This window comes from Trachemys scripta, chromosome 4 (genome assembly GCF_013100865.1).
Source record: "Trachemys scripta elegans isolate TJP31775 chromosome 4, CAS_Tse_1.0, whole genome shotgun sequence".
Lineage (NCBI taxonomy): Eukaryota > Metazoa > Chordata > Testudines > Emydidae > Trachemys > Trachemys scripta.
Window position 1 is genome coordinate 103,407,150 of NC_048301.1, and position 26,037 is coordinate 103,433,186.

The window sequence follows — 26,037 nt, forward strand, 5'->3', positions numbered from 1 at the left end:
ATATGGTGGAGCTGAGGCCGCAGCTCAGTGGACCCTTAGCACAGATGGCAGCTGAAATGCCTAAAGAACACATGAACAACTATGAACTTTTTTAAAAAAAGGCCAGAATTATAATGGGCCTAACACCCGACCGAGCATGCCCATTGGAGGTTCAGAGCCCTAAGGTGGAAACCAGACATGGCATTTTCCTGACATGCCTACCACACTGTAAAAAATTGGAATGCCTGGATATCCGGAGCAAGTGTTAAATCTCTGGAAGATCTGTCTTCCCGAATGCAAATGGAGCAGTTCTTAGAGGGTGTTCCTGAGGAAATAGAAAGGTACATCCTAGATGGGAAGCCCAAAACTGTAATCGAGGTGGAGGAGATCAGAACCAAATGGGTGGAAAAGTAAAAAGCTAGTAGCAGTTAGTGCGGATATCAGAAGGGGAAACCCAAGACAACACCCTACCAACGGGGGCAGCCCAAGGTCCCACCTACACCCCAAGGAAAACCCCAAACACCTTATTGTCCCACCACACCATTCTCCAGCAACCCATCTCACCCCAGTGACCAGTCAGCTGGGTGATGTTTTAAATGTAACAAGCTGGGGCATGTGAAGGCCAACTGCCCCAAGAATCCCAACAGATTGCAGTTCATTACACCGCAATCACACCAAAGGTCCCCAGGCCCAGATGCCTCCCAGACACCCCCAGAGCGAAGGGAAACTGTGAGCGTGGGTGGGAAGAAGGTTTTTGCATGGAGGGACACTGGAGCACAGGTGTCAGCTATCCACCAATCCTTAGTGGACCCCAAATTCATCAACCCAGAGGCCCAAGTGACGATTCAACCCTTCATGTTAAACTCTTTAAACCTGCCTACAGCCAAGTTGCCTGTCCAATACAAGGGCTAGTCAGAAATGTGGACTTTTGCAATCTTTGATGACTACCCCATTCCCATGATGCTGGGGGAAGACTTGGCCAACCATGTGAAGCTAGCCAAGAGGGTGGGAATGGTCACCTGCAGCCAGGCTAAGCAAGCCTTCAGACCTATCCCTGTTCCTGAGTCTTCTACCAGAGCCCCGTCTGTGTTACCAGAGACCCAGACTGAGGTGGTGGAACTGGACCCCATGCCATCGACTGCAACAGCAGTAGTGAATCCAGTCCCAGAGACCCAACCAGAACCAGTCCCAGAACCATTGCCAGCACTGAATCCAGCGTTTGCAACCCCGTCTGCAACTCCAATGCCAGAGGGCACCACCGAGCCTGCGCTGGCAGCAGCAGCTAAACCTGCGCAAGAGGCTCAGCCGGAACCTAAAATACAACCTAGTGCACCAGCGGAGAGCAGCTCACAGTCAACGGAAACAGCTCCATTACCTACATCGCTTCCAGAGGGACCAAGCCCACAATCCATTGAGGAACTGATGTCTCCAGCATCAAGGGAACAGTTCCAGGCAGAGCAAGAAGCAGATGAAAGCCTTAAGGGAGCTTGGACAGTGGCATGGAGCAACCCACCGCCTCTCAGCTCTTCTAATCGATCCCGGTTTGTTGTAGAAAGAGAGCTTTTATACAAGGAAACTCTTTCTGGTGGGCACCAGGAGGACTGGCATCCTCAAAGACAGTCCTCTGTGTTTTAAATCTTTTTATTACCCTATAAAGTTATCTTCCATCTGGATTTTGCAGGTGTAATTCTTTTACTTTTTCTTTAAATAAAGTTCTTCCTTTAAGAACCTGATTGATTTTCAGTGTCCTAGAGACAAAGGGTCTGGTCGGTATTCACATTATTCTCAAGCCTCCCCAGGAAAGGGGGCAAAGGGACTTAAGGGAATATTTTGGGGGAGTAGGGACTCCAAGTGACCCTTTTCCTGAATTTTAGTGTAAATCACTTGGTAGTGGCAGCAACACCGTCCAAGGACAAGGAATTGTACCTTGGGGAAATTTTAACCTAAGCTGGTAAAATATAAGCTTAGGGGGTCTTTCATGCAGGTCCCCACATCTGTATCCTAAAGTTCAGAGTGGAGAGGGAACCCTGATACTTGCTGTGTGGTCTTACACAAGTCACTTTACTTTTTTGCCTCAGTCTACCCATAAAATGAGATATCACCTCATTTGGGTGTTGCAAGGCTTCATGGAGGAGCGTGACATGCTTTGAAATCCTGAAATGAAAAGCACTCTATAATAATATGTTGTATTGTATTGTAGCACATAGGAGCTATTGGACAAATTGCTAGTTTCATATTTTCCAAAGCCTTTACACTACCTGCAGTTACAGAAAGGTATAATTTGGTGCTTAACTAGATTATTTGTACAATATTTTCCCATGGACATTGTGACAAATGCCATGCTTTGGTAGCCTGGAATATTGAAAACTACTGTAGTGAGATGCAACAGATGCTATGGACACATGGGATATTCAAAGACTATCATATCAACTTTATAAATGTATGTATTTTTGTGGACTGGCTAGTGATTGCACTTCTGGCTAAATGAGGAAATTAAAACATTTTCTATAGGACCCAAAGTCATTTGCAAGGACTGGGAGGAGAGAATGCAAATTCCTAGTGCCAGTAACAAGTGTGGGAAAGTTTCACTCGCCGGAGGCAATAATATATACTTGTTCGATCTGGCTAAAAATGTCAAACTGTATGAAGAAACAGCTTTGATCTGGAGAGGAGGGTCACTCATACACGATTCAAGAACTGACATAAAACTCTGACCAAGACAGACATACCCTGTGAAAAGGGCCTGAAGTATTCTGACCTTAATAATAATATATGGAGATATACCTATCTCATAGAGCTGGAAGGGACCTTGAAAGGTCATCGAGTCCAGCCCCCTGCCTTCACTAGCAGGACCAAGTACTGATTTTTGCCCCAGATCCCTAAGTGGCCCCCTCAAGGATTGAACTCACAACCCTGGGTTTAGCAGGCCAATGCTCAAGGGTCTCTATGAAGAAGACGGATGACTGTCTGGTAAGCCAAGACCTGCATATAAGCATTTTATTGTTTTTAAGGTATGATTCATTGGTAATGCTTTTGTTCTGAATAGTACTTTGTTTTATAAAAGCAGGCGGTCACTGGTTAACCGCATCATTGCCCCTGAGAAAATAGGACTGCAGGTACTGAACTAAAGTCAGACCTGCTGAGGTAATCACAGTGAATCACAGGAGTCTGCAGTCTAACTCCCTGGTCTGTAGGGAGTGGATAGCAGGATCCCACCCTAAGATCAGTGATAACTAGAGGATAGAGCCCTAAGTGTAGTCACCCAAGAAGATCATGAAGGGGTGCAGTTACTTTGGGGACCGTGACAGTCATTACTGGAAAAACTCTCATTATTCTAAAATGGTAATGCTACTGAAGATATTGGCTATTACCAAGATTTTCATGTTTAACAATAGCTCCAGCTTTTGTTCTACGGGACTTAATCATTTCCAGGAATTTCGAGATTTAGTATAGAAGGCTAGTTTTCCGCCTAATCTTCCTATTTCAGTGGCTGCAGCACCAACGTGCTCCTTAAACAGTGTCAAATTTTCCAAGCTCTTTCTTTGTTAACAGTTTAACTCTGACTCCTGTAAGTTTGACTATTCAGTTTCATCAAAAATAAGTCTACTACTCTTTTCAAAAGTCCTCGTTGATGGTATTTACGTCCAACCTCTGAGAAATTCTCTAGCATTTAGGGCCTGATCTATAGCCCACTAAAGTTAATGGGAGTCTTTCCAATGATGTCAAGGGACTATAAATCATGTGCTTAGAGATCTTCAATTCCATTCAAATGACAGTCTACTTGTCATACTGTGTAACTTCATTTTTTCCAGTTATACTAATTTATTTGTCCCTTCTGGATTCAGCTGCCCATTAAAGGAAGGTTGTTTCTCATTTCAAAACTAAACACACTACTGCCTTAAGAGTGAAACTCAATATGAGCAACACAGTGTGAAGTGCGGGAAGATCATAGGTTAAACTGTAGCATATTCAGATTTCTTCAGAAGAAAGCAACATACCTAATCTGTTACACAGTATTACAGCGGCAACTACTTCCTCTTCAAATTCGACATCTAAAGAAGATACCAAACCTAAAGCAATCTTTTTGCTAATGAAAACTCCAATCCCTCACTCACTGCTTCTACCAAGAACAAACTTGCTTCAGAACACAATGATTATTTAAGAATTACAAATAATTGAATCAATTTAAATTTGGAGTACTTGAGTGGGAGGGAAGGGCTGTTTTTGCTTCATTTTGAAGAAAGTTTTTTCAGGAGATCATTCTGAGCATCTTGACTTGTGCAAAGAGGGGAAATTCTAAAGCTGAAAAAAGGACACATTTTTCCCTTACCTGAGATGCTCCAGCGAGGCAAGGCACTGAAACTGGCACATTAGACAACTGCTCCAAATGCTGTTCAGATGATCTCTGCACCTCCTGTCTTTGTCCATCGTGAACCACCGCACTCCTTCCGAGTTGCCCATAGTCTGCTCTACCCCACGTGAAGACCTTGCCAGTTTCTAAATACAAATACATAGTTATGGGTTATTTCTCCATTACAGCCAGACAATGTTTGGAACGCTAATTTCAAAACTAGAACAGCCGACTCTATGTACTGTTTACTGCCCCCTACCTAAAAGCTCAGAGAACACAACAGTGAAAAAGTGAGGAATCTACTTACTCTTTGGAGCATGAGGGGAGAAAAGGTATTAAAATGTAGCTGAGAAACTCATTGCAATTTACCCAAACTTCAGCATTTAGTTTTCAAACAAAAATGCCATGTCTAATGAGGCATGGATTGTACATGCGATTGTCTCAGTAAATCTGCATCCTCTAGATGTGCTGTATAGAATTTTCATAAGTATTTGTTTTACAAAAGAAACCTTTTTGTTTTGTTTTAAGAGAGACACACATAAAATAGCTAACATTAAATTCCAAGAGATTTTCCTTCTGTCCCAGTATCTGGCACAGAGACATCCTGTGTCCCTGTATTTAACATAAGGTTTATGTCTTCTTCGGAGAAGATACCTTCTGCCACAAATTTCTGTTAGCTGCAGAATAATGGTTTCTTCTGCATGGTAACTAATAATGGGGGAATGGTGCCACAACATGCTCTGGGTGTCCCTAGCCTCTGATTGCCTGAAGCTGAGAGTGGACAACAGGGGATGGATCACCCAATGATTGCCTGTTCTGTTCATTCCCTCCGAAGCCACCTGGCATTGGCCACTGCTGGAAGACAAGATTCTGGCTAGCAGGACCAGTGTGCCTTTAAGTGAAGTGTCTGGGGAAAATCTCAGCTCTGTGAGCAAAGGCTGTTGCATATCTTTCCCACATCAAGAGGAAGGTGAACTTTATAATAATAATAATATATGGAGATATACATATCTCATAGAACTGGAAGGGACCCCAAAAGGTCATCGAGTCCAGCCCCCTGCCTTCACTAGCAGGACCAAGTACTGATTTTGCCCCAGCTGTATGAATTTTCTGCATGAATTTTCACTAGTATATGTTTGCCTGGGCAAATTTATACACTTCATGCTAGGGAATTAAGCCTTCTTTCAAAAGAAGCTTGCCCTTGGAAAGTCTGTATCTGAGACAAAGATCAGTGTTGGATTGAGCTGTCACTGATTTGACCCTGTATTCAAGTTAACTGTTCCCTTGGTTTACATTTTAGCATAATACCCTGTACATATTTGATCTAAACCTTGGTACAGGTGCCATCACTTCTGTGACTTAAATGTTAGGTTAACTTGTATTTGTGGAAGAGGCCCCCTCAAGGATTGAACTCACAACCCTGTGTTTAGCAGGCCAATGCTCAAACCACTGAGATATCCCTCCTCACAGCTAACCCTCCCCTGTGTTAATGACCTAACACAGTACAGATCCCTATGCAGTGCAAGACGGTATAAGTTTGGGTTTATACTCCAGCAAGGGTACAAGTTGGAGGAGCTGGGAAATTGGCTGTTGCCTCCTGCCTGTCTTTCAGTAGCTTAGGTAAAGCACTCAGGTAGCGCAGTGTGGGTGTGTGGCGCCACCAGCTATCATGTTGGGTGATAACAGGGCCTGAAGAGGCTCGCTGGAATCACCAACAAAGCAATGTGAGTTAGACCAGCAAAGCTGGTGGATTAAGGGGCACAGCAGTTCCCACAGCTCCCAGACTGCACACCAGGGGAGACAACCCATCACAGTGGGTTTATAGTAAGCATGCTTGTCAAGACTGAAACCTGTTTGCCTTTTCCTAAATAGGCTGAAGGATGCAAGAAAGTTAACAGGGGCAAGTCCAGATCATATTAGATCATTCTAGGAAAAAATGTAAAGTCTGTTGGTAAGACAAAGAGAATCCCTACTGTACGGCTGCTTTGATACATACCTGAAACATTTTTAGCAAGTATATTTTTAAACATATGGTATATCCTAATAAACAATCTGATACTGAGGGCTAGTCTACACTAGAAAAGTTTTGCTGGTCTAGGTATACCAGCAAATCTATATGGGCAAACCCTCCTAGTGAAGACACAGGTTATACCGGCTTTTGCAAGTACAGCTTATACCCGTTCCCCCAAACAAAATCAGCTACACCAGCAAAAGCACTTTTTGTACAACTGCGTCTACAATAGGGCTTTTGCCGATATAAAAATCTCATTTAAAAAAAAAAACCATCCCGAACCATTATTATACTGGTAAAAACTTTAAGTATAGACCTGGATTTAGGCTCTGATCCTACAATTGACAGTACACAGGTGGACTACTGTTCCCCACGCAGAGTCCCATTCACTGTAATGGGGCTAAGCAAGGGCAGAGCCTTTCACCCACATGCTATTACCTGCAGGACTGGTCGCAAATGCCCTGATTCTACAAACACACACCTGCTTAAACTCTGCTACTGCGAGTAGCGTCAACGAGACTTAAGCAAAGATGTGTTTGCAGGAATGTTGACCATAGAGAGGAAGAACAACAACAATATTTAGTTCTTAGAAAGTGCTTTTTATCCACAGATCTCACTGTGCTTTACAAAGCAGAGAAAGTAGGACTAGCTCTGTCTAAACATCTGGTTACTTTTATGTGAGGCTAAGATTATGTGCAGGGCCGGCTCCAGGCACCAGCTTGTCAAGCAAGTGCTTGGGGCAGCTGCTCCAGAGAGGGGCCGCACATCCAGGTATTCGGCGGCAATTCGGTGGACAGTCCCTCACTCCGCCTGGGAGCGAAGGACCTCCCGCCGAATTGCCGCCGCAGATCGCGATCGCAGCTTTTTGTTTGTTTGTTTTGTTTTGGCTGCTTGGGGCGGCCAAAACCCTGGGGCCGGCCCTGATTATGTGACAGAGGTCACGGAATCCATGACTTCCAGAGACCTCCATGACATTTTCTGCTTCAGTTGCAGCAAGTGACGGGTGGGTCCCGCAGTTCCCAGCCACCATGGGCAGCAGGGAGGACCCCAGCACTCTCAGCTGCCCTGGCCAGCAGCAGGGGGACCCCAGAGCTGCAGCAGCAGTGAGTGCTGGACACCCCTTCTTCTTCACTTTGTCACACTTAATTTTAGTAAAAGTCAGGGGCAGGTCATGGGCTTCCATGAATTTTTGTTTATTGCCAGTGACCTGTCTGTGACTTTTACTAAAAATAACCATGACAAAATCTTAGCCTTATTTATATGACCCACATCACCATAATATCTAAGCATGACAGAGTATTTAAAAATACAAATTGGAACAACAACAATTCCTTCTCTCATTCCCACCTGTAGGGGAAACAGCTTGATTAGTTTACAGGGGGTTATTTGTGTGAGTGTGTGCAGAACTTATTAAAGGAAAACTAAGTCAACCAAACTAGTTCTGCATTTACAGGAAGATTTTCAAAGGCACAAAAGTCAGTTAGGCACCCAATTCTCTTCATCTTAGTTCTGAAAGTGGTTAATTCTAAGTCAGTCTTATCTTTTATGGGAATGAGTTCCATAGCCCCGCTTCAGAGCATCTTGGAAACATCCCAGATCTGGCCACTGGCACCAACTGGATCTTATCATCACAAGGCGTACCAACCTTAACACTGTCCTCATTATCACAGTTATCAAAGTGCTGATTGCGACACAGACCACTCTCTGCTATGCAGTAAGGTCAGACTTAAACCAAAGAAAATACATAGATCTAAAGTAAAAGGATGCCCTTGTACCAACATCAGTGCCATTGCGGACTAAGAAAAGTCACAGCAGAACAAGAACATACTACAACAAGCCCTTGACTCCAGTGATTGTGCCACAAGCGCCCAGCTGAAGTGGGAGCAACTGAAGAACACAATCTACAATACAGCTGTCTGTCTATCTTTGGGAAAAAGGAAAACAAGACCAATGACTGGCTTGGCACATATCCCAATGTGTTAACCCCAGTCTTGGAAGCCAAACGCACAGTCCAAATCAACTACAAGAGAGACCCAAATGAAAAAACCTTACAAGCGCTGAGAATGGCAAGAACCAAGGTACAACAAACTGTTCGACGCTGCACCAATTACTATAGGCTGCACTTATGCAAAAGCAACCAAGTAGCAGCTGATGCAGGCAATCTCAGAAACATGCATGATGGGATCAAGAAAGCCTTGGGTCCAACTTCAAAGAAAACAGCCCCATTGAAATCAACAACAGGGGAAACAATCAACGACTATACCAAGCAGATGTATCACTGGGTAGAACACTACTCTGAGCTTTACTCTCGTGAAAATATTGTTACAGATGCAGCCATCAACGCCATCGAAAGTTTGCCTATTATGAACCAACTCAATGATGAACCAACTGTCGAGGAGCTTAGCCTTGCCACAGATGGCCTCCCCAATGAAAAGGCCCCTGGAAAAGACTGCATATTGTCAGAAGTCATAAAATGCGGAAAATCTATTCTACTGCAACATCTTCATGAGTTGCTCTGCCTGTGCTGGAAAAAAGGTGAAATACCACAAGAAATGAGAGACGCCAACATCATCACTCTCTATAAAAACAAGGGTGACAGGACCGACTGTAACAACTATCATGGCATTTCCCTTCTTAGTATTATGGGGAAAGCCTTTGCCCGCGTTGTCCTGAACAGACTTCAGACCCTTGCAGACAGAATCTATTCTGAATCACAATATGGCTTCAGAGCTGAAAGGCCTACTATCTACATGATCTTCTCACTGAGAAAACTGCAAGAGACATGCAGAGAACAAAAAAAGCCCCTCTACTTAGCCTTCATCAACCTCACAAAGGCTTTTGATCTTGTCAGTAGAAGCAGACTATTTGTGCTTTGATGTCTCTCCCCTCCCCCCAAGCTCTTAAGCACGATTCGATCCTTCCATGAAAATATGTATGGCACAGTTCAATACAACGGCTCAGTCTCTGAAGCTTTCTAGATTCGTAGCGGAGTTAAGCAAGGCTGTGTACTTGCCCCAACTCTGTTTAGGGTCATCTTCTCTTGGCTACTGAAACTAGCTTTTGGTTTCTCAACTGAGGGAACCTACTTGCACACAAGATCTGATGGAAAGCTATTCAGTCTTGCAAGGCTCAGATCGAAAACCAAGACTCAGGAGGCCCTTATCCAACACCTCCTTTTTGCTGATGACGCAGCAGTGACAACCCATACAGAAGCTCATCTCCAAAACCTTATAGACAGTTTTCCAAAAGCCTAAAAAAAGATTAACATAATGTTGAGGAAGTACCTTCCATCAAGAACAACAACTATGAACTTGAAGTGGTGAATGCAGTCAGCCTTTCACTTGAAATGGAATTCAACATCCGCACTGGAAAACCCACCACAACAATGTCTAGACTGAGCAAGAGGAGATGGCAAAACAACAAACTGACAGGACACACAAAGATCTGTGTGTATTGTGCGTGTGTTATCAGCACGCTTTTGTATGGGAGCGAGACATGGACCTGATACTCTCATCAGGAAAAGAGGCTCAACAGCTTCCAGATGCATTGCCTTCGTCGAATCTTTGGCATCTCCTGGAGGGACAGTCACCAACACTGAGGTGCTCAAGCGGCCCAGCATACCCAGCATGCAAACACTCCTTAAACAGAGATGTCTCCGCTGGCTTGGGCATGTGTGCTGAATGAATGCTGGGGCACATCCCAAAGAACATCCTCTATGGTGAATTGGCATCTGGGAAAAGACCCAAAGGACACCCAAAATTGTGTTTCAAGGATGTGTGCGAGACCTCAAAGAAATGGACACGGATGTGGACAACTGGGAAGGTCATACTCAAGACCACAGACTTTGGAGACAAGAGCTTAGCAAAGGTCTCCGGAGTTATGAGAGGAATCTGCCCAGCTTAGCAGAGGAGAAAAGAGTTTGCAGAAGGCAGAGCCCAAAGGGTCGAAACATCATCTTTAAATGTGACAGATGCGGCAGAGATTGTCTCTCTCAAGTGGGGCTCTTCAGCCACAGCTGTCATAAAACCAGCTGAATAAATTCTTTACTTCTCAGGGGCAGATATCCATGGTCTCTCAAGACTGAAAGATGCCTTCTACTTACCTTTTATGGGACTGAGTTCCATAATCCCGCTTCAGAGCCTAAGAACATTCTGTCTCCCACAGTCACAACCCCCCCATTGGTTGACAATTTTACTGCAGAATGTTGCTACCATGTGAACTGCATTAGATTACTATATACAGTATGTTCTCTATAGAATATTGATCAACATTTCATAGCAACAAAAAAAATTCAACCTGAGTCAGACACAAAGCATGGAAAATTCCAGCCCGAAAGGTTAAAGTCTGCCAAAGTTATAAGCATTGCGTTATGATGGAAAGTGTTAGGCACTCTTAACAAGAGACATTGCTATTATGTCACCTATAACATAGAGGGTATTTAATAATGGCCTAAAAATACATATTATATTAGTCACATAGAATAAGAGGCTGAGGGATGAATTACTTTAGAATTAAAGGTGACATAACAAGGAATATTGATCTAAAATTAGAAAAGGACAATTTTTAATTACAAGTTAAGAAAACACTTCTAGCAGTGAGTCAATTAGACAATGGAGTACATTTAACAAGGTGGGTTGCTAAGGCATCAGATCTTGATGTTCAAGAACAGACAAGATAAAAAGACTTAGCACATAGAAGACAATCCGGAAATTTGTGGGATGGGACACAGAACACCATGCTGGAAGTCCTTTCCCCCTCTAACCAAACACTGACAGTGTTTAGTAAGAGCTTGATCCTGCAAGGTGCTCAGCATTCTGACCCCAATCCATGAAAGCAATTTAAGCTCATGCTTAACTATGAACATGTGAGTCGTTCCACTGACATCAGTAGAATTATACATGTGCTTAAAGTTAAGCACATGCATTGGATTAGGACAGACTGCTCATCAGCTTGCAGGACTGAATCCCAAGTCAGAAACAATGGGCTTAATTGTGTAACTTTAGGGTGTCATGTTTTAAGTGAAACTAATATCCAAACCAACAGTCCAGATAACTTGTTTTTACCGTTTTCATGTATGCTTTTATCTGGTCCATGTTGAAATTAATATTACATTATTCGTAGTGTTTTATGTATCAGTAGAAATCTGCCTTCCTTTATCTCAGTCAAATGGAATTAGTTGATTTTCTCCTATTCTTAAAGCTGATAGCCCCCGATACAACAGTTCATAATCAGAAAATCCCTTAAGTGCTTTGCTGAACAGGGACTCACTTAAACATGTTGAGACCTCACTTTTAAATCTGCAGTTCAACCTCATGAAAGCTCCTCTAGATTTACTTTATATCTTCCTTCAAATACACTGCCACCATGAAAGAAAACGGAAATCCAACTCCCAAAGTCTATGGCGTTGAGCATGTCTAATGGTATTGCTTATAATACTTCTACATTTCTGTCTGACATTGTACACTTCACTATGCTTACTTATTATGCTGTCAGGAATGTAAAGTATGTTATTTTTCTTTCTTAGCCATTTCCTAATCAATTTATTCAGCCATATGGACTGTTCAGGTACAACTATGACTATTTATAGTTGTACTGGAACAGTCCATATGGCTGAAGAGATTTTGGTCTTGAAACTGACCCATTTTTAAAGAACAGATAAGAATTTTAGTAAATATGTTGATTTGTTTCTTCCACATCACTTCAGATTTATTTTTGTCTGAAGTTATAGTTGTCACTATTTTAAAATTACATCATGATTACATTACGGTCAACTATCTTGACATCCCTCTTAACTATATTTAAGAACATCTTACTAGACACACAAAAAGCCACAATCAAGAAAGAAGGCTGTGCTGGTTTAGAGGGGAAATGACGGCAGCTATAAAAAATTAAAATAATAATATATAGCAAATGGAAGAAAGGAATGAATGTATATAACTCAGAAGTTTGCAACAGTATAAAATTGATAAGGGAAACAAAGGGACCCAAGGAAAAATCTATGGTCAGCAGAGTTAAAGACAATAAGAAGGAGTTTTTTAAAAAAGATTGGAAATAAACAAAATCCTGACAATGGTATTGGTCCGTTACTAGGTAGAAATGGCAGAATTATCAATAATAATACAGAAATGGCAGAAGTGCTGAATAAATATTTCTGTTCTATATTTAGAGAAAAAACAGATGACAGTCTTATATGGTGAGGGGGCTTGAAGCGGCGCAGACTGCAGGGACATGCTGGTCACCACTTCCCGCAGCTCCCATTGGCCAGGAATGGCAAACCGCAGCCACTGCAAGCTGTGGGGGGCCGTGCCTGCGAACGGTCAATGTAAACAGAATTTCTTGCAGCCCGCCAGCAGATTGCCCTGATGGGCCATGTGCCGAAGGTTGCCGACCCTGCACTAGTATCTCTAGAGGATGTTAAACAGAAGCTACTAAAGTTAGACATATTTTAAATCAGCAGGTCCAGATAACTTGCATCCAAAAGTTTTAAAAGAGCTGGCTGAGGAGCTCACTGGACCATTAATGTTGATTGTCAATAAGTCTAGAAGCACTGGGTAAGTTCCAGAAGACTGGAAGAAAGTTTATGTTGTGTCAATTTTTTAAAAGGGTAAACAGGATGACCTGGGTAATTTTAGGCCTGTCAGCCTGACATTGATCCCGGGCAAGATAATGGAGCAGCTGATATGGGACTCATAATAAAAAAAGAATTAAAGGAAGGTAACGGAATTAATACAAATCAACATGATTTTATGGAAAATAGCTCCTGTCAAATTATTTTTATGACATTACAAGTTGGGTTGATAAAGTCATTAGTGTTAATATAATATACTTAGATTTCTGTAAGGCATTTGACTTGGTACTACACATGTTGATTAAAAAACTAGAATGACAGAAACAATTAACATGGCACACATTAATGGATTAAAAACTGGCTAACTGAAAGGTCTCAATATGTAATTGTAAATGGGGAATCGTCATCGATTGGGTGTGTTTCCAGCGGGGTCTGACAGGCATCGGTTCTTGGCCCTGCACTATTTAACATTTTTATCAATAACCTGGAAAAACACAAAGTCATCACTGATAAAGTTTGCAGATGACACAAAAATTTGGGGAGTGGTAAATAATGAAGAGGACAGGTCACTAATTCAGGGCAATCTGGATCACATGGTAAACTGGGCACAAGCAAATAATATGTGTTTTAATATGACTCAATGTAAACATCTACATCTGGGAACAAAGAATGCAGGCCATATTAACATAATGGGGGATTCAATCCTGGGAAGCAGTGAATCTGAAAAAGACTTGGGAGTTGTTGTGAATAATCAGCTGAACATGAGCTCCCAGTGTGATGCTATGGCCAAAAGAATTAATGTTATCATGGGACACAAACAGTAATCTTGAGCAGGAGTAGAGAGTTATTTTACCTCTGAATTTATCATTGGTGCAACCACTGCTGGAATGCTGTGTCCAGCACTCAAGAAGGAAGTTGACAGATTGGAGGGTGTTCAGAGAAGAACAACAAAAGGATTAGAAAACTTGTGTTATAGTGATTGATCTCTTTGAGTCTACCTATTTAGCTAAACCAAAAGAAGGTTATGAGGTGACTTGATTACAGTCTATAATGGGCTTTTCAGTCTAGCACAGAAAGGTATAACACAATCAAATGGTTGGAAGTCAAAGCTAGACAAATTCAGACCAGAACTAAGGCATACATTTTTGACAGGGAGTGTAATTAAACATTGGAACAATTTACTAAGGCTTGTGGTGGATTTTTTTTTATCAGTGACAATTTTTACATGAAGATTGGGTGTTTTTCTAAAAGACATGCTCCAGAAATTATTTTGGGGAAGTTCTATGACCCGTGTTATACAGAATGTCAGACTAGATAATCACAATGGTCCTTTCTGGCTTTGGGATCCATTAATCTAATAATACCCAAAATTCAAGAACTAGACACTCGCTATTTGTTCATAAATTCTATCCAATAAATGATGTATGAAAATAGTTAATATTCTAGGTTCTTTATTACAACTCATGGATGCATTTAAAGTAACATTACCTGTAATCGCTGAATAGTCAGTGAATGGTAGAACTTTATTTGGTCAAAGTTACGATAGGGATCTTTATATAAAATTCTTTTTTACATCTCTGTCTCATGAAAATTCACAGGTTCTTATGCAACAATTCAAGAGGTCCATTTTGAATCTGTGGTTAGCCTCTAAGTTTCATATTAATTCTTTCTATGATCCACATCCCTCTTGGTGTTCTTCTGCATATTTTATATAGTTGGGTATGTTTCCAGTACCTTTTTTGTATTTTATTTATAATGCCTTAAATTTATCCATTAAAAAATTGCACACAAAACACAGACATATGTATCTACTAATGCCTCTTCAGTAAAATCAACTCAGAGCAATAGACTGCTTTTCATTATATCTCCCTCTTCATACAAAGATGCTGGAACTAGGGGGTGCAGAAGTCATTTCCATCATACACAGGGTTTACAGTTTGGTTCAATGGCTCTCAGCACCCCCAGTATACAAATTGTTCCAGAACCCCTGTCTTCACTGCTCTAGAACCTTGAAATTTCAGCTTTTCCTGTTGAAAAATTGTATCTCATTTAGAGAAAATAAATGTTATTCAATGGAATTCATCATATGGGGCAGAAAAGACTAACACAGGTGGACTGTTAGGTTCCAGGGTTGCACATCACCCTAAAAAGGAAAACAAATATTCCCCAAGTTGAAGACTTTAGCACAGATTCCTATAGAAAGGTTAAGGGCACAAAATTCAGCACTCCTTATTCTGGCAACCTCCCTTTTACTTTATTAAAGCATTATACTTCAATGAGAGTTTTGCAATAGCTAAGTAGTGCTGAAGAGAGCCCTGAATTAACATGTCAAATTACCATACCAGATAACAGGATGGTGATAATTGGCAACATCATATGATAAATTCAGTGTATCATGCTAATTACTGTGCAGCTCTGATAATTTCACCTGCACTCTGTCCACTGAGCCATCTCTGTCAGGACTGCAACTAACATTCCAAACCTTTAAGAAGCTTTGAACAGCCTCCATAGATTGTCCCATTATTAAAAAAATAAAACCAGATAAATGTTTGTCTCTTTGCCTCCACATTTACACTGTCTGAACACTCAAGATGGACAATACTTGTATTCAGTCAAGGGGGCTATTCACATGCTTGAAGTTGAACGTGTGCTTACGTGCTTTGCTGGACTGGGCAAGAATCTGCAGAAGATACGGTGAGGCTGGATTTTTCTGAGAAGACACTGTAACCTTAAGTATCAGATGAGGCTATGGGCAAACCAGAAGAACTACATTTGAAGAAATTAAAATGAAACCTTTTCATTCAAAAATCTAGTTAGAGGAGAACTATTGTCACTGATAGACTGAAATGTGGGCTTCCCTCCAGTACATATGGTTGTTTCTGAACTCTGCCATCCCATCAGAAACAGCGCCATCAGGGGGTTATGTTAAGCCACCTATCATTCCTTGCATTCATTTTCAAACTGAAAAAATGCCCTTTCATCTCTCTTGCCTCCTGATTAGAGACACGACTCTGCCTCACCAGCTGTGCGCCGGCTCATTTTAAATTCTAACTATGATGCATCTCTCATTTGTAGACTTTTATTAGCAATGTCTTAAAATGCAGATTGCTGCCTAAATTTAGTTACATAATTAAAAACAAATCTCACTCATCTCTACCCCAGCAAACAAAATTGCAGCACTCAAGGTTCAATAGAGGGCTTGACTTTTCATCTAAAAACAACTGTATCCTAATGAAAAGTAGGGAGAAAAAAAATCAAAGTGCTATTTAGCGATGCCGCTAAAATGCAAAGATGCATAAAACATTAACCAGCTATGGAAAAGCTCTATTTGCAAATGCATTATAGTATTACCAGAGGTTTACTGTTCTGCGTACTTCTGCAAATAAATTCAGCACTATGCTACTATGGCAGGATGAGTCACACACTGTTAATGACATTCTATATTTATACCTTCATGCCCTTCTTCTGCTCTCAGTTCTGTGCTTTCTTCCATACAACCCATTTTACTTGAGACTCCCTCCCTCACTCAGTCCACCTCATCTCCAGCCTCTTTTGGTGTCTGGGCTGCAGGAGGGAGGCTGCAGCTAGGCTCTGAGTAGGGTGACCAGATGTCCTGATTTTATAGGGACAGTCCCAATATTTGGGGCTTTTTCTTATATAGGCTCTTATTACCCTCCACCCTCTGTCCCGATTTTTCCACACTTGCTGTCTGGTCACCCTAGCTCTGAGGGGTAGGGGGTTCGGGTATCTGAGCAGGGGGACACCCCACAGCAAGCTCTGGGGGGGAGGGGATGTGGATGTCTGGCACTCCAGCTGGGCTCTGGGGGGCAGAGAAACATGAACTGGGTTGTCGTAGGGGTTTCTTTAACTCTCTACTCCTGGGGGAATTTTTTTTGTGTGTGTCTGTATTGTTACAGACATAGTTGCTGACAGGTATTTTTAAATAAATTACCAAAATAATTGAAACTGGCATGCTTATATAGTGTTATTTGGACCAATAAAATATGCAGAATTTTAAAATATTGTGCACAGAATTTTTAATTTTTTGACACAGAATTCCCCCATAAGAATAAGATTTGCAGCAGGAAGAAAGCTGAGACAAAAACAAGAGGGACTTCAACTCAGGCTGGAGATGAGAGGAGGGAGTTATGCATTTTCTGGCTCTGCCTTCTTCCTGTAGCTTACGATTAAAGCTTGTTAGAATGAACATAGAAGGGGGGCCATTTGCAGAGGCTTTTACTATATCAGGCCCCACGCACAGACATGTAAGACAGAAAATTTACTGCAAACACATCTGGGGTTGGGGTTGCTTACATTTTTTTAAAATGAAAAATGGGGAGAGTTAGGATATCAAGAGAAATAAGTAACATGGGGAAGTTGAACTCCTTAAGCAATCAATCCTGGAAATTGCTGAGCAGCCTCAACTACTGTTGGTGGGCAGGATGCCTCAGCATCTTGCAGAATCACACTCTAAAGGTACCAAGAATTGGACAACAGAATACAGCATCTGCACAGTAATACGTGGTTGGAATACACAAGTAGTGTCCAGGGGTCTGGTCTAATAGCAAAAGAATCATGAGGATCCCATCCCAAGACAGGTAAAGGTCAGAGGCCCAACATCTAGGAAGGTGCAGTCAGAGAGACCAGAAAGGGGAGAGAGGGACAACTAGCTCCATAACAGTCACATGCCTAACTGCCATTTGTGCTTTCAGAATCTCTCCCACAATCCAGCCTGAGCTGAACCTTCTTCCCAACCCTTCCTTCTTTCTCTAGCTCAAACCTACAACTTATTAGAATTCACTGACTGCAAGAGATTTTCAACATTTCAGAGCCACAGGTCATAAAACATGGGAGCCAGCAACTGAAGCCCTGTCTACATTAGAGACATCTGCACCAATGTAACTACACCAGTGCAAACCCCTAAGCATCAGGCTAGGGGGGAACATACACCATTTCTCTTTCAGAAGAATAAAGTTGGAAGGGAACAAAACAGAAAAAAGAAAAGAGCATGAATGAAAAGCAACCCGGTTCTTCACAACCTTTTCTCCTCTGACACATCAAAAGGACACTGACTGAAAGAAGCAGGGCTGTCAGATTCATTTTTCAAAGACTGAATCATGGGATGCGACAGCTTGGAAAGAAATCATGAGTATTCTCCTGCCTTGTGGGAAGTGGCCAGGTGAGGAGGAGTCATTGACTTGGGCTGACCTGTGCAGAGCTGGGGGAAGAAAGAAAGAAAAGAAAAAAAAGACTCATGAAACCATTTTATATTCCAGGCTCAGTTCACTGCAGGCACTCAAACCTGAAGGAAATCTGAATACCTGATTTCGATCGATATTGATATTGTTAAATATTGCTACAATGTGATGAGGAACTTTTTAACAGCTATTCTGGATTTTGAGATCCAACATATCAGCAGGTCTCTGCACACATTTCAATTATCACATGCATGTGTGCATGTGCTGGTTTTTAATCTTCTGCTAAAAGGGCAAGCAAGAGGAGACAAGCAAAAAAGATTTAGTGCCTTTCTTTGTCCTGTGTGACTTGCCAGCCTGATTCTTCAAAATAGATGGGTTCTGGCAATCCTTGTTGTCACCTTTATATCATCCCCAAAATTTGCCCTTCTCTTCTGACAGAGGAGTTGTCCATTTTCTTTTAAACAAGTTGCTTATCTTGCATCATCTATGCCCACAAAGACAGGAGCCTGAAACAAAATATTTGTGTCCAAGGAAATTCTTATGGAGTATAGGAGGGTTATTATCAGAACCAAGAATCAAGGCAGAATATTGAGAGGAGAACTGCCAAATTGACTATCACTTTGGGGGAGAAGACACTGGCAGGAAAATATGTAGCAATTCATATCCCTAAAGAACTATATGCATATATTATATCCTGTGCTCATGACAGAAAAAATCTTAACTGAGCTGGCAGACAGAACTGCACCTGAATAAGAGATGTGTCTTCTTCAAAGTTTCCATGCCACTTCTTTTGTTTACTTGTTTTATAAGATATCACCACCCTGAAGTGGAAATGACAGTTTAAAGAGGAAACCCTTAAACGGTCATCTGATCCGTATAAAATACATGCTAAGCCCCTTCCACCCAAAAAGGAGTTTGTCCCAATAACGTTTCATTCTTACTCTGTTAGTTGTAGTATTGGATGGAAAGGAGAGTCCTGCAGAGGGGAACTGGCAAACAGTATTTCTTTCCTCCAGGGGCTAGCTTTTCCTTTATAAAATGGAGAAATTATTGTTACCAGCTGATTTAGAAGATCTTTTCCCTACTATTTTCAAACGTGGGTGCTTAAATTGTGACTTAGGAACCTGATTTATACATCCAGTTTTGATAACCATGGCCTAAACTCACTGGGAAGTATAAAGACAAGTTTTCTGCAAAGGCTTCCTACACCTTGTCAGTACTTCAAACTGTTTCTTTGGAATCAGATTTTGCTTATAATAATTAGTGACAAGAGAATAATGAGATCAATAAGAGATGCGATAGCTAACATACAACTGATTTGGGCGGTTTGACTGGGATGAAGAGACTGTTGTTGACTTTTGTGCAATTATATTAGAAAAATGAAGGATTCTCTTACAAAAGAAAATAGGTCAATGTAACCAGAATCCACAATAAGCCAGTTATGTAACTAAGGGCTTGTCTACATAAGGAAACTGACCAGCAGAACAATAGTAGTACACTTACGATGCACGAGTAATATTGGTATAATACACCACGTGGACATACCATTCCAGAAAAAAGTGACTTTTTTTAATCGTTTATATTGAGCGCACCACTAATTTGTATAAGGCCATTACAATATTCTCAGCATTGATTTCTATCCCATTTTTTATACATCCTAACATTTTGTGTTGACCATTGCATTGAGATGTCCACAATGATGCCTAGGGTTTTTCTGATCCACATCTATCTTCAGACTGCACTATTTATTATTATGGCTATTAAAAGCACTATTTCCACAGGGCCAGCATACACTCTGGTCTTCTCTTGCCAGCTTCCTTTGTGAGTGCACCTCTGTGCAGTGTTTCATGTCTCAGCAATACTGTTTCAAGAAAGTATGAACTGGAGAATAAAGTGCGTGGCACAATGGCATGGGACGGGGGAGGGTGGAAAGGAATGAGCCAAGACTTGCAGAGATGGCAGTTAATCTCTGTGGGCTGAAACTGACGGAAGACCGCTGAGGCAGGATTGTCCAACAGAGAGGCCCCAGGACTTGGAGTCCCCACCAAGCAGTGGCAGATTAAGCCGATCCCATAGATCTGTGGATGAGATTCTTGGCTATCAGGAATCCCAGCACCCAATGGAACTTAGATCTGCAGATGATGTTAGTGAAGCCCCACCACTGGAGCCAGGAGGCTTGGGAGTTGGACTCAGGATGAGATAGAGACTGGCCCCAGCTGCCCTCTGTCCCCTCGTGTTTGAATTTATCACAGTACCACAGTATGCATTATGACACTCCATAATTAACAGTATGGTCGCATGCTAAATGCCATCACCAGCAGCAGCAAATGGCAGGAGGGCCAGTGCACATGGCAGGCCAAGCACTGAGGCGGTTTGGCCTGCCAGAAAACTGCAACATGAAGCAACAACACCCTGAGCTAAGGAATGATAAGATTATCTCATCAACCTGGACCTTAGCAGTGGTCATGGTTTAGTCTGAGGGTTCTCTAAATGATCTATGTAGGTTTTTCAAAGAAGCAATAAAAATTATTTGAATTTTAAAAAGTCTGGTTACTGGCTTGGCAATATAAAAGTGCTAGCAAAGCTTGTTTTTCACCTTAGTATCATAAATGGGGATAGATTCCAGTGTATTTCTTCTAGGCTTTAGAATCTCACGACAATCGTCCCAAATACAAGTCAAAACCAGAAAGCAATGCTGTCCTCTAGAGGACTGTCATTGCATTTTCGTGAAACAGCAGTTTTTTCTGTTCTACACTCAGCTAGTTCCATCTCACACAATCTTCTAGAATTTAGTGATGGGGAAAAAATGAAATTAAATACAACTCTGGAACTCTACTTGGAAAGATATTAGAAACAATACAAACAAAGTAATATTGTATTTATCAAAACATATGCACAGCAAACTAGACCCAGGTTCGCAACTGATCCAAGATAAGGGAAAAATGCTGGAGAATCCTATACAGGTTAATGATTTTATTTTAATTCGACGGGGTAGGCTAAAGCCCTATGATTAAAAGGGCTAGGCATCTGAATCAATATTTACTAAACCACTTTGGTCTTACAGTTTATAGAATGAGCTTCTAGGAAAGAGCCAAGGAGAAGCTGCTCAGCCTTGCACAATTTTAGTGTGAGTGAATCAACTTGTTTTTCAGTCTGTTTAAATGCATTATTATTACTTGCTTACAATAGCGCCTTGATCCCCCACATGTTCTCCCCCCCACACATACACACACAGAGTAAGAAACAGCCTCTGACCCAAAGTCCAAACAGACAAGAAGGGATGGGAAGCACAGGCACAGAGGGATGAAGCAACTGCCCATAGTCACACAGCCGAACAGAGGCAAAGGTGATAATAGAACCCAGCTCTCAGTCCCATGAATTATCCACTAGCCTACAACGCCATTCCCAGTCTTTGCCAACAAGTTGGAGTTGAAATAGTTCCTCCTCCTGTGGAATGGGTACATTAACAATAAAATAATTGGGGAAAAAACCCAGCAAAATACACAAAGCCACCCTATGTACTTTAGAATGCTTCCTGGAATAGAGATGGTACATTTATTCCTCAGTGTCATTCATTGCCAAGCTTGAGCCTTGAGGATCAAATTAAAGCACATTCAGTAGCTGTGGGACTGCTGTAAGCCAACCCTTTGCTCTTTCTGACTCTATATACATTACATCAGTTCGCACTGACATTCTATTTTTGTTCAGTGGGATCAAAGAATGCCTTCTCCAATCTATTTTTTTTTCGCCTTGTTCTTCTAGCAACATTTTGTATGTTCAATTGTAAGCTCCTCAGGGAAAGGACTGTATCTTTCATTGTGTATGAACAGCATCTAGCACAAAATGGCCCTCACCTTAATTAAGCCCTATAGATACTGCTCTAATACAAATTATTAATAATGAAAATAAAACAATAATAATGAGGGTGCGGAAATAAAATAGTTCAAATGAAGATTAATCAAGTAGTCAACTCTAATACCATCCAAGAGTTTAGACTGAGAACACAAACCCAACATATATCCCTTGTAATACGTAGTGAGAATACATTATATGGATGGATGTTACTCATGTTAGAGGAATAAATACAAACACTTATCATACACTATAACCAAAAGAACAAAAACAAGGTATAAAAAAGCTTTGCTTTAAGAAAATCCATACCATAGAGCAACACATTCCATGGAAGAAGGAAAGAGATGAAAATTGATGTAGCCAAAAGAGATTATATATGGATGTTATTAATTATATTACATAATTCTGACTAATGTAATTGATAGAGGAATGCTAGGGGAGGTAGGCTGATAACTATATAGATAAATATATCAGAGTCACGTGCATATTTAAAGGCCAATCCTGTAGTTCTTGAGCACCCAAAAATCCCAGTGAAGTCAATGAAATTTACATGTGCTCAAGAAATACCAGATTAGGCCCTTGAATGGGGAAAACATTTTGATTTTGTATTTATAAATCTATTTACTTATCAAGACAGAAAAATACAACATGGTGCTATATCTGATGTGGACTCATTTCTAGCACCTAGAAGGAAGCTGGGAAATTTAACAAACATTACTGATTTGATCCAGTATATTAACCTGATCCAAAGCTTTTCCCAACTGACTTTAGTGAGCTTTGTATCAGCCCCCATCTCACTATCCGATACGTCACAATTGGAAAAATTTATTGGAAAAGTCTATGATCCTGATTCCCAACTGCACAAAGGTGTAACTTACACCCCCTTTAAGGCTCATTTGTGCTGCGAAAGCAGTATTAAGGGGCCTTAGTATAAATGAGATCTCAGACCGATGTATCTAGTACTTAATATTCATAACAATTGGTATTTCTTCTACATCCCACACTATCTTACATAAAGCAACTATTCACACAACACACATGGATACTACTTACAAGGTCTTACTGCAATAATGAAAAGAACAAAATGACAGCTTTTTAAAGCTATTGGGAACCTCCAGGTGCTGACAGGTACCTAGCGGAAATTTCAAAAGTGCTTAGGCACCTAACCCCCATCCAAGTTGCATTCACATGACATTAACAATGCTGCTTAGACTATCACTGTTCTTCAAGAGAACAATGTTCATGTTTAAATAATACATACAGAAATAGTAACAGCTAAGACTCCGTACCCAATGACTGGAAGTTAGCTAATGTAACGTCAATATTTAAAAAGGGCTCTAGAGGTGATCCCGGCAATTACAGACCGGTAAGTCTAACGTCGGTACCGGGCAAATTAGTCAAAACAATAGTTAAGAATAAAATTGTCAGACACATAGAAAAACAAACTGTTGAGCAATAGTCAACATGGTTTCTGTAAAGGGAAATCGTGTCTTACTAATCTATTAGAGTTCTTTGAAGGGGTCAACAAACATGTGGACAAGGGGGATCCAGCGGACATAGTGTACTTAGATTTCCAGAAAGCCTTTGACAAGGTCTCTCACCAAAGGCTCTTACGTAAATTAAATTGTCATGGGATAAAAGGGAAGGTCATTTCATGGATTGAGAACTGGTTAAAAGACCGGGAACAAAGGGTAGGAATTAATGGTAAATTCTCATAATGGAGAGGGGTAACTAGTGGTGTTCCCCAAGGGTCAGTGCTCGGACCAATTCTATTCAACTTATTTATAAATGATCTGGAGAAAGGGGTAAACAGTGAGGTGGCAAAGTTTGCAGATGATACTAAACTGCTAAAGATAGTTAAGACCAAAGCAGACAGTGATGAACTTCAAAAAGATCTCACAAAACTAAGTGATTGGGCAACAAAATGGCAAATGAAATTTAATGTGGATAAATGTAAAGTAATGCACATTGGAAAAAATAACCCCAACTATACATACAATATGATGGGGGCTAATTTAGCTACAACAAGTCAGGAAAAAGATCTTGGAGTCATCGTGGATAGTTCTCTAAAGATGTCCACGCAGTGTGCAGAGGCGGTCAAAAAAGCAAACAGGATGTTAGGGATCATTAAAAAGGGGATAGAGAATAAGACTAAGAATATATTATTGCCCTTATTTAAATGGATGGTATGCCCACATCTCGAATACTGCGTACAGATGTGGTCTCCTCATCTAAAAAAAGATATACTGGCACTAGAAAAGGTTCAGAAAAGGGCAACTAAAATGACTAGGGGTTTGGAAAGGGTCCCATATGAGGAGAGATTAAAGAAGCTAGGACTCTTCAGCTTGGAAAAGAGGAGACAAAGGGGGGATATGATAGAGGTATATAAAATCATGAGTGACGTGGAGAAAGTGGATAAGGAAAAGTTATTTACTTATTCCCATAATACAAGAACTAGGGGTCACCAAATGAAATTAATAGGAAGCAGGTTTAAAACAAATACAAGGAAGTTCTTCTTCACGCAGCGCACAGTCAACTTGTGGAACTCCTTACCTGAGGAGGTTGTGAAGGCTAGGACTATAATAGCATTTAAAAGAGAACTGGATAAATTCATGGTGGTTAAGTCCATTAATGGCTATTAGCCAGGATGGGTAAGGAATGGTGTCCCTAGCCTCTGTTTGTCAGAGGATGGAGATGGATGGCAGGAGAGAGATCACTTGATCATTGCCTGTTGGTCCACTCCCTGTGGGGTACCTGGCATTGGCCACTGTCGGTAGACAGGATACTGGGCTAGATGGACCTTTGGTCTGACCCAATACAGCCGTTCTTATGTTCTAAGGCTTGGTAATCAGTTAGTCAAAAGCCAGGAAATGTTAAAGTTGATTGAAGTCTTGAGCTCTTCAAAAAAACAAAACAAAAACACTACTACCACTTATTACCACACACATAAAAAGCCCAAATTTCTTTAAAACATATCAGTTCAGTAGCATTAAAGCTATTAATGTTTTAAGTTCAAAGAACAGTGTTAACTTGGGAAAAAATAACATTTCCATCTGAAAATATGACTTCCTACTATTGCTCGAAGCAACTTCTAAAATGACTATATCTGAAAGAGATTACCAATTGTATACTTTGTACATTTAACTGCTACAGTGTATAGTCTGTTTCATTGTTTTGTGATGGTCAGTTTCAACTCCCAGGCCTTGAACCTTGAATATCCATTCACCCTATACAAAGTGAGTACAAAGCGCTGCTGCTGACATGAGCAAAGAGTTTTGGTTTGGTAGTGTTTTATACCCAGTTTGCACAGTTTCCAAGTTCAGCTATTTGTAAAAGTGCAAAGTATTCTTATTAGGCTGTTTCATGTCAATACCTTGCATTATTAATGCTTTCAGTTCCCAACTTCCCAGCAAATTAAAAAAGTTTGGATTGGATGGACTATAAGGTGGATAGAAAGCTGACTAGATTGTCGGGCTCAACGAGTAGTGATCAATGGCTCAATGTCTAGCTGGCAGCCAGTATCAAGTGGAGTGCCCCAGGGGTCAGTCCTGAGACCAGTTTTGTTCAACATCTGCATTAATGATCTGGATGATGGGGTGGATTGCACCCTCAAAAAGTTCACAGATGACACTAAGCTGGGGGGAGAGGTAGATACGCTGGAAGGTAGGGATAGGGTCCAGAGTGACCTAGACAAATTGGAGGATTGGGCCAAAAGAAATCTCATGAGGTTCAACAAGAATAGGGTGACCAGATGTCCCGATTTTATAGGGACAGTCCCGATTTTTGGGTCTTTTTCTTATATAGGCTCCTATTACCCCCCACCCTGTCCCGATTTTTCACACTTGCTGTCTGGTCATCCTAAACAAGAACAAGTGCAGAATCCTGCACTTAGGATGGAAGAATCCCATGCACTGGGGACCAACTGTCTAAGCAGCAGTTCTGCAGAAAAGGACCTGTGGATTACAGGACGAGAAGCTGGATATGAGACAACAGTGTGCCCTTGTTGCCAAGAAGGCTAATGGCATATTGGGCTGCATAAGTAGGAGCATTGCTCGCAGATTGAGGGAAATAATTATTC

The 26,037-nt window shown here is 41.2% G+C and overlaps 1 protein-coding gene across 3 annotated transcripts in view; it reads right to left on the reverse strand.

Annotated features, from left to right (window-relative positions):
* The window catches only part of SERGEF (secretion regulating guanine nucleotide exchange factor), a 261,315-nt gene that overhangs the window by 195,685 nt on the left and 39,593 nt on the right, over window positions 1-26,037 (reverse strand). For all 3 annotated transcript variants that reach the window (XM_034770209.1, XM_034770207.1, XM_034770208.1), the window contains exon 9: window positions 4,310-4,476. In XM_034770209.1, the coding sequence (XP_034626100.1) occupies window positions 4,310-4,476 (167 nt within the window). The remainder of the gene's footprint in view (window positions 1-4,309; window positions 4,477-26,037) is intronic.